This window comes from Convolutriloba macropyga, chromosome 3 (genome assembly GCF_964194025.1).
Source record: "Convolutriloba macropyga chromosome 3, txConMacr16.3, whole genome shotgun sequence".
Classification (NCBI taxonomy): domain Eukaryota; kingdom Metazoa; phylum Xenacoelomorpha; order Acoela; family Convolutidae; genus Convolutriloba; species Convolutriloba macropyga.
The window spans coordinates 44,779,620-44,788,558 of NC_134470.1; the positions used below are offsets into that span (position 1 = coordinate 44,779,620).

The 8,939-nt window shown below is 39.4% G+C and overlaps 1 protein-coding gene across 2 annotated transcripts; it reads right to left on the bottom strand.

The window, feature by feature from the left end:
• Window positions 1–504: 504 nt before the first annotated feature.
• LOC142336227 (pyruvate kinase PKM-like) lies at window positions 505–6,360 on the bottom strand. 2 transcript variants are annotated; one of them, XM_075384902.1, is made up of 3 exons: window positions 6,209–6,360; window positions 4,675–5,049; window positions 505–1,866 (listed from the first exon to the last, which is right to left on the bottom strand). In XM_075384902.1, the coding sequence occupies exons 1-3, from the start codon at window positions 6,215–6,217 to the stop codon at window positions 688–690; spliced, it is 1,563 nt and encodes a 520-aa protein (XP_075241017.1). In that variant the 5' UTR covers window positions 6,218–6,360; the 3' UTR covers window positions 505–687. The 2 variants fall into 2 exon arrangements, with proteins under 2 accessions (XP_075241017.1, XP_075241016.1); XM_075384901.1 differs by lacking the exon at window positions 6,209–6,360 and having other exon boundaries at window positions 4,675–5,214.
• Window positions 6,361–8,939: the final 2,579 nt, after the last annotated feature.

Below are 8,939 nucleotides of genomic sequence, written 5' to 3' on the forward strand. Positions count from 1 at the left end.
TTACAGACTGTTACCAATTGCTATACATTACAAACTAAGCTATTGTTAAAGTCCAATGTTCGAAAACAGAAGTCAACGATCAAAAACGGAGGTAAAAGCTCGAATATAAAGAAGTCAAAATTCAGGTCATGGACAAACTTGCTTTCTGCTAAAAAAAAAACCTGTAGAATCTCATTACTCATCTTCGAGTCGTAAAAACACACAGCGCCCCAATACAATTCATATTCTTTGAATGGTAATAAAAAAACAGCGCCCCAATACAATTCAAATCCTTTCAATTGTAAAAAATTAAGAGCGCAATAGTAGCCGCCTGGAATTGCTGACGCGGCTACTAAAAATGATTGGTCAGAAACAGCGCTGTAATATCTCCTAAGTTATTGATTACGATCAGTCTGTTACATCTACGATATTTTCCATCAATTTAGGTTGCCTTCAGTCTTATAACTGATGAGCTGACCAAACTAAGAAAACCGCAATATTGTTTGTGCCTACTGTTACAATCGATTTGAATGTAAGATTACGTTAAATTAGTGATGCATTTTTATCAGCTAAAAATATAGTCAGTAGTCATCAAAGCATTTAATGGCGTCGAATTAGAAAGTGATACAATTTGAGATTAGATGTCAAGGAGTCCTGGTAATCGCACAGCGTATCCAAGTTCCACCCACAACTACTTCAGTCAGCATCTTAATCAACTGGGATGATTCTCATCGTGTTGGTGAACCCAGCGCCTTTCTTCCATCCGGTCACACAAATGATGCTATCGCCCTTCTTGATAAATTGTCGACCCTTTGCTAATTGAATAGCCAATTGGATTCTTTGGTCCATATCCTCCGACCAATCTGCGGCTCTGGAGGTGGGATAGTATATCGGGAAAATTCCTCGATGCAAATGAGCTTGTCTAGCAACACGATCATCTCTCGTAACAGCTAGAATCGGACATCTGGGTCTGAAAGCCGAAATGAGATGTGCCGATTTTCCAGTTGTGGTTAGCACTATAATAGCACTTGCACCACAGTTGATTGAGGCCTCAACAGTAGAGATGGCGACTGAGACATCTCTATCGATTGGAGACAACAATCCCTTTCGCAAGCTATCAAACAGCACATCATGAAAGAACGCAGACTCTGCTTCCCGAGCAATTTTGTGCATGATCTGGACAGCCTCCAATGGGTATTTTCCTTTAGCTGTTTCTCCTGACAACATAACGCAGTCAGCGCCATCTAGAACGGCATTCGCAACGTCACTTGATTCAGCCCTCGTGGGTCGCGGATTCTTGATCATAGACTCCAACATCTGAGTAGCACAAATTACGGGTTTCCTAGCCATGCTACATCGTCCGATCATCATCTTCTGGGCAATGAACACTTTCTCAGTCGGAATCTCAATACCCAAGTCTCCCCTAGCGACCATGATTCCATCACTTGCTTCCAGAATCTCGTCAAACTTAGCAACTCCCTCTTCGTTCTCCAGCTTACTGATGATCTTAATGTGAGCACCCTTCTCTCCCAGAATAGATCGGATCTCCTGCAGATCATCCTTCTTTCTGATGAAGGACGCAAAGATCATATCCACATTCTGTTCAATTCCAAACATGAAGTCACTTTTGTCCTTCTCGGAGACAGCTGGCAAATCAACTTCAGCTTTCGGGAGATTCACGCCTTTCGAAGAACCCAAGGCACCCCCGTTGAGAATCGAGCAGTCAACATAGTCAGCTCCAACTTCATCCACCTTAAGAGAGATCAAACCGTCATCAATGTAGATCAGCCCGTCTTTCTTCACAACTTTCGGAAGATTCTTGTAGTCTGCATACAGTAGGTCCTCGCTGCAGTTCTCACGATTGGCCGGATCCAAAGTCACTTTGATCTAAACAAAGCAAAACAAGTTCAACCATCACATCTCTTTTTCACACGTGACAGGAACACCATCTTTGATCAAAAATATTTTGTTGGAATGCAGCTTCAGAATTTGTGCAATTGCTTTTCAAATTGGAATTTATAAAATTTCCAACAGATTCCTAATTAGCAAGCGAATTGCAGCACAAACACGCAGTGGAAGATGATATCGGCTTTCCAGTCGGAAATTAAATTTGCACTGATGAGATTCAACACAATTAGCTCACCTGTACTTGATCACGTCAACAAGACATGATATATATTCAATAAGGGCAAGGAATGTTAGTGGCGTTTAAACATACATGTATAATTGTAGATAATTTGATGGCCACGGGCTATTCTCAAACAAAATCTCATCATGCTATGCAAAGCAACACACGCACCTATTAACACTGCGGTAGCTGGTCTAAAACAATTACACTTTTCAATAAGATTTTGGATACAAAAAGAGACAGACAGTGACATTCAAAGTGACACGTCCAAATCGCAGCAATTCCTTTGCTTAGAAATCATGGTGACAAAAATGAACAAATTAATATCTGAATTTTATGCTCTTTAGCCAGAATACGTATCTTTGATGGTGACAATATAGGGTTAATCTTATTGAGGAATCTATTTTAGTGTCTCCACAGTTACTGGTAGTTGCCATTTGTTCTCTTTTATAACAGATGAGTTTGCGCTTTCATAAACCTTCAATGCCCACCCAGATGGTCATGAGGGACATGTTATTATTATTATTATTATTATAATTATTATTATTATTATTATTATTATTATTATTATTATTATTATTATTATTATGGCTTCCACAAACGTGAGGGACTGCTCCCGCAAAAATTATATAAATGGATGAATCATACCAGTTTAAGTTTGTTTGTTAAGTTTATTTCGTTTGAGGACCGACATTTTTCACAGAGACAGATAAATGTTATGGAACACGAATTTTCGATGCTGAAATAAATATTATAGTACTTCCACATCAAGTTTAAGATTCGATTTTTGAGTCCGACTGGTTGAAAGAAATTAACATTTGAATCAATGATATTTGCTCTATATGTGGTTCGATAGAAAAAATTTGACCGCTGAAATTCTTTTTTGATTTCAGGCAACACAAACCGAAAACTTGACCGTCTTTGCACAATATTAATATGCTCGCTGATGTTGAACGCATAATAATTGTTCACCAATTTCGATAGCAAGAGAAGATCTGTTAGCAATGTAATAGTTGAGAGGTAATAAGTTCAGGGATCTCAGTCGTTCGCAATAATCAAGGTTCGGTAGGATCCATTTCGAAACTTTTTCTTGAGATTTTTCAAGGAGTCGCATGTCAGATTTTGAAGGCATATAACAGTTAGATCCATAGATTAAGATTGGAATAAGCGTACTCTTATAAAGATTTAGTTTTGCAGTAACCGTCAGGAGATATGATGTGTTTCTTTTAATTTGGTGGAAGAATTTGTTGGCTTTACCAGTCCGCAATTCTACATGTTCCTTCCAATTGAGGCTGTCGTTCATAGTGATACCAAGGTCCTCCACAGTTCTCGATTGTTCCAGCGACCATTGACCCAAAACCGGACTTAATTTCGACGTGATATTGAAATTTATGTACTGACATTTCGATAAATTGAAGCTGATGTTATTTTCGTAACTCCAACGCAATATTGAATCTAGATCTTGTTTGATTCCGTGTGCGTTTCCAAGATTTTCATTATATAATAATTTGAGATCGTCAGCAAAAAGAAAGACTTTGGAGTTGAAAACAGTTTCAGGTAAGTCATTAATGAAAATAAGAAAAAGTAGGGGCCCAAGTATTGAGCCCTGAGGTACACCCGAGGTGACCGGCGAATTCTTCGATTTTAGATTTCCAATTTTCACGTATTGCAGTCTGTCGCTCAGGTAACTCTTTAAAATCTCGAACAGCTTGCCACCTATTCCAATGCAATTGATCTTACGTAAAAGTATTCCATGATCAATTTGGTCGAAAGCTTTGGAAAAGTCAAAGAGAAGTGAGCTATTTTCTCGACTGTTCTCAGAACAGAATTTGTATATCTTATCTAAGTAGGTTATCATTTGAAGAATAACTGATCTTCTTTCACGAAAACCGTACTGTGAGTCAGTTATGAGTCCTTTGAAAAAATTTACAATTGAGCCATACAACAATCTTTCTAGAACTTTCGAGACAATGCATAATAGTTTTACAGGACGATAATTTACAACATCTGCTTTCGATCCTTTTTTCTTGAAAATTGGGCTAACTGCTCCTATTTTCCATGCACTAGGATAGGTTCCAAGGTGCTTAAAATTTCTGAATAACTCAAAGATGGATTTCGTAAGTTCTTTTGCGCAGTTCCTGAGGACAACTGCAGGCAAGTTATCAGGCCCACATGACTTTGATACGTCTAATGACCCAAGAATTTCAACTATTGCTTCTTCCGTCACAGTAAAACTATTCAAAATTCTATTTTCATTCAAACTGCTTTTGAAGACCGATGACACGGTGAAAACTGAACAGAAGTATTTATTAAAGAGAGAGGCTTTTTCAGCATCACAGTTTGCTACGTCTTTGTTCCATTTAACCTGTGGCGGAACGGACGGTCCTTTTCGTAAGCTTTTAAAATACTTGTACATGGCTTGAGAATTTCGTGAGTTGAAAAGCTTTGATTCGTAATTTTTCTGGTCTAGGTCTACCGCTGGGCAGTGACCCTACAACTGGGCAGTGACCCTATGTTACTACAAATCTAGTGCACTGTTTGCAAAAAAATATCTGTTTCAAACTTACCTTTTTGCCGGCGATTAGCGTGACTTCTCCGGTTGCGCTTCCCTTGATCAACCCGGTTCTGATTTCGGGTCCCTTTGTGTCTAAAGCAATCGCGATGTTGTAGTTCCATTCCGTCTCTTTGTTCAGCTCCTCCACAGCCTGTCGCACGTTCTTGATTGTTTCTGCATGGTACTCATGCGTGCCGTGAGAGAAGTTAAGCCTGGCAACGTTCATTCCGCATTGGATCATCTGCTTCACTTTGGGTACCTCTCTGGAAGCCGGACCCAGTGTGCAGATGATTCCAGTAGCTCGCACAAATTGTGGTTCCTGGTCGATGTCTAGCTGGCAGATATGCTCCAATTGGTTGGGCGCTCGAAGGCCATGGGGGCCTTGTTTCTGCACAGAAAACTCAAGATATTCTGACATGATTACTATCAGACCACAATTATCAATCAACAGCTACTGAAAATAACAAACCATATATAGTCAATGCATTAGCAATTTCGACAGTTTGTTAGCTGTATTATATATCAGGATCAAACAGTCTAGTTTCAATAAGTGAATTTTGCCTGACTTCGATTATTTAGTTGAAAGCGAGGTTTGATAATAAATACTTTCAAGTTCCAGGCCACTATTAGACTGTTAAACATGGCGTGTTTTCATGTCAGAAGCAGGGGTAATTTAGAGTGAGCAAGTGATGGAGAGCAAAGCATTCAAGTATAACCGGAACGTCATCAGATCTTCAAAGCCAAGAAACTTGAGGAGCCGTTAAATAACATGAAGCTGGCGGAGAATCCCCGTGTACTTAAGAAATATGCCCATTTTTGAAATTGAATAAACGAAATGGAAGCGAAGAATTAATGATACTCGTGTTAGCTATCGCACTTAGGATCTAATCTACCCCTCCTCTCTCCCCCACCCCGCATTTGTTTGAAAAACTTTTTTGATAGTTAAGAAGATTTGGGAATTTTTGGACCTTTTCAGTTGATGTCCTTTCCGTATATTAAACGCCCCGCCCCACGCTTTATAAAAATTATATAAACGGCCGTGTACACCATTCGGCAACGATGGATGTAGGTCGGAAAATAGGGGATGATGAGTAGCACTTAGCCGGATGCTGCACTCCAAGCTGTTCCCCTCCAGACAGTGTAAAGACGGCCCAGTCACAAAAATAACTAACAAGTGGAGAGGAAAGCACCTATATATATATATATATATATAGCATACATAGGGAACTGGTATGGAAGGATTAAAATAAAACTGGAATTAAACGCCCCGCTATGCAAACTGTGTTTTTGAATTTATTCTGCCCCTTCGCTTTTCGGGAGCATATAACTTTTACGCATCCAGGCGCACGTGCTATTTACATCGAGACGTGCTATATAACAACACTAACTTGCTAAACTATAAAGATCCGCGGCGTTTTCTATAGTAGCACATGCGAGCGGGTGTTATGAAACACAACAGCTAATACGAACGGAGGGTGCTTCAACGGAAAAGGTCCAAAACTTTCCATTCAAGACAAGTTCGGTGTGTTAGTAAGGCTTGGTCTTACCTTCGACATGTCCAGCTCTGTAATGATTATAACCAAGTTGTTTTCTTACTTATCTTGGTAAAGTCAAAAATAAAGTCAAAATTTGACAGGTGCGCTCATGGCAACAACGCTTTTATGGCCACACAAAATTTGGTCGTCGGTCAACAATTACGAGTCCTTCGCTTTCATTTTATTCAACAGTATTTAACAGCTAAATTTTTCGCATGTTTGGAACGTGAGACATTATACGCGCCATAACTAACATCTAAGAGTCTGATAAAAAAATTGCACGTCTATCTTGGTAATTAAAATTAACAACTGCACACAAGAGGTGAGAATAAAAGCATCAGATTGTCATCTAACACATGTACTTCATTGTCTCACGCCACGTTAAATCGCTTAGCAAATGCACTGGAAGGTCATAGATTATACTAGAATATCACTTAAAACGTAGATGTTCTGAGATAGCCTCGAAACGCACAAGATGTCAGGCCACTAGTGCTTGACTTTTCGCAACATGCTAGGACGATAACGTCCGCATTTTAAAGGCCACGAAACGAAGTTCAAAGAAAGTCTTATAGGTCACCTGATGGAATTTTATGCTCATGATTCGTTCCCATTTTCCTAAGCTGATTGTCTTATCTATTTTGTTTCGGCCCCCAGTGCCATTAATTACGCCCCCATTATAATTTAAGCAGTTATATCAGATTAATTATTATTATTGATTTAATGGAAAAGACCATAGGAGATATCTATCTTAAAGTCTAGTTTCTCGCATTACAATGGCAAAGTATACGCCACAATTATGTATTTTCTTCAAGAAATGTTTTCTCGATTCAAGGATCTTTCAATTAGCATTTTTATCTCTCAGCAGACCTATGTTGCTTTCCAGTCGCTCGCTGAGGCCGTTCGCAGCGAAAAGGACGTCGAAATTGAGAAAGCCGTGACTTTAACCAAAATTGTTTAAAATCAAAATCGTAGTAACTATTATATATTTTAGATACAGACTTAAGGTCTATTTACAGTAAGCAACACCGAATAGGTAAAAAAATTGTAAAAATGGAAAGGGGGTTTGCTCTTAAGCCGCGTAGGACAATGCAATGGACGAGTAGTGATCCCCTACCATGAAACATCACTGCATATAACTGACACATCAACGCATACAATTTTAAAGACAAGGCACTATAACTCTTTTAGAGCTGCGTCATGAGAATTGAATTTCTATATGTTAGTTTGTTATAAATCTAGTCTCCCCTCCCGCACTATGGCACTGCAAGAACTATCAATGTCAGTCGACCGCCTGGAACCACGCACCCTCAGGCATATGATAGCGCTGCGCAGGAGCAGAACTTTTTATCGTGCGTATGTATGTTATTGCGTCCGAGTATGAATCGTCTGTTTTCAGCAGTTTTGCTAGCTGGTAGTTTCATAGGACGCTATGCGGACGGTTCTGTGCCCCCTGCAGTAAAACACGAGCGGGACGAAGTTACTCTTTTCGACGTTAAGTATTCGTTGTTCATACTTGAAGTACTTCAACGACTAATGATATATGTACGCTTCTACGGAGTTTTTCGGGCATGAATTGGCGAGTGGGTTAAGGATCTTCACTTCGAAGAAATAACGGCTGAACCTGGAACCCCATGCGCCATTCGCTTTAATGTCTAGTCGCGCATTTTCATCAGTGCTAGTAGTTTTGTATAAAGGACTGCATGCTCTCAGCAAAGGTGTCTCAGATATTGTTGTGCGTAATTTTGTATTTTTGGCCTCGATGTTATATCTAATGCAAAGCCCGTCTTTCTACTTGCCCAAAGTTTTTCGGGAAGTTGGCATACTTTCCAGCTGTGGTTACTATAAAGGTCTCTTAGGCTTTCTCATTGCCCTTTACAGATCCTAGAACGCGGCAGCCGTCAACAGTGTCAACTGGCACCCCCTCAAACAACCTGAGAGCTTTGATCCTTGAAGCCTCTTTTACAATCAATTGACATTTTGGGATGTTCAAGGTGTAAACAAAATAGCAACAATATTCAGTGAGTTTTTTGAAGAACAAAGGCAATTCCTCCAAATGTCCTGCACTGCCGTCGCTGCGTGCAATTTTTGCGACACATTTCTGGCTAAGCTTGAGCAAGGGAAAATTGGCTACTACGTAAATACCCATAGCAGTGGGGCCCCTTGAGATGTGCCCTTTAGGGACTGCAGTGTTTGAACTGCGATATAGCAATCGGACTGGGCTGAATATGATTTTGAACAATCAAATTCAATACGGGGCAAACTCTCTTGATATTTTCAACTAACCAGTCACGGTGTTTTTTTACAATATAATGAAAACGTTTTTTGCAAATAAATTGCCAAAATTATTGGTACTCCTCTGGGCTAAAAATCAAGCAGCAAAGTTCTGAAAATTCTCATTCCTCAATATTGAGGGAAAAAGTATATCATGGTAAGCATCATCAAACTTTTCCGAAAATTAATCATTCATTGGAAATTTTTTTGTGCGGGAAATGTTCTCTTCGGAAAATAAAAACGCAATACTTGGTTTGGAGTCTTTCAATTTTTATTCAGTTGTCCATGGTGGAGAGTTTTAGGTAGAGGAACTAGGTTTGAGGTTCCGACTGCAATTGTTGTGTGTTATTCCGCGTTCAAGTTATTAAATTTGCTCTATGCAAATTTTCTGTCCACCATACCGTCTTAAATCAAATTCTTGAAAAACATTTTTTGACATCATCCGCAAAAAGAAAGTGTGGCTCTAACAAAT

What these genes read in the sequence shown, in the direction of transcription:
- LOC142336227 (XM_075384901.1), bottom strand. Translation starts at nt 5,079, where the DNA reads ATGTCAGAATATCTTGAGTTTTCTGTGCAGAAACAAGGCCCCCATGGC. An exon ending in CGCTAATCGCCGGCAAAAAG is followed by an intron (nt 1,867 to 4,674) that starts GTAAGTTTGAAA and finishes TGCTTTGTTTAG; the next exon opens with ATCAAAGTGACTTTGGATCC.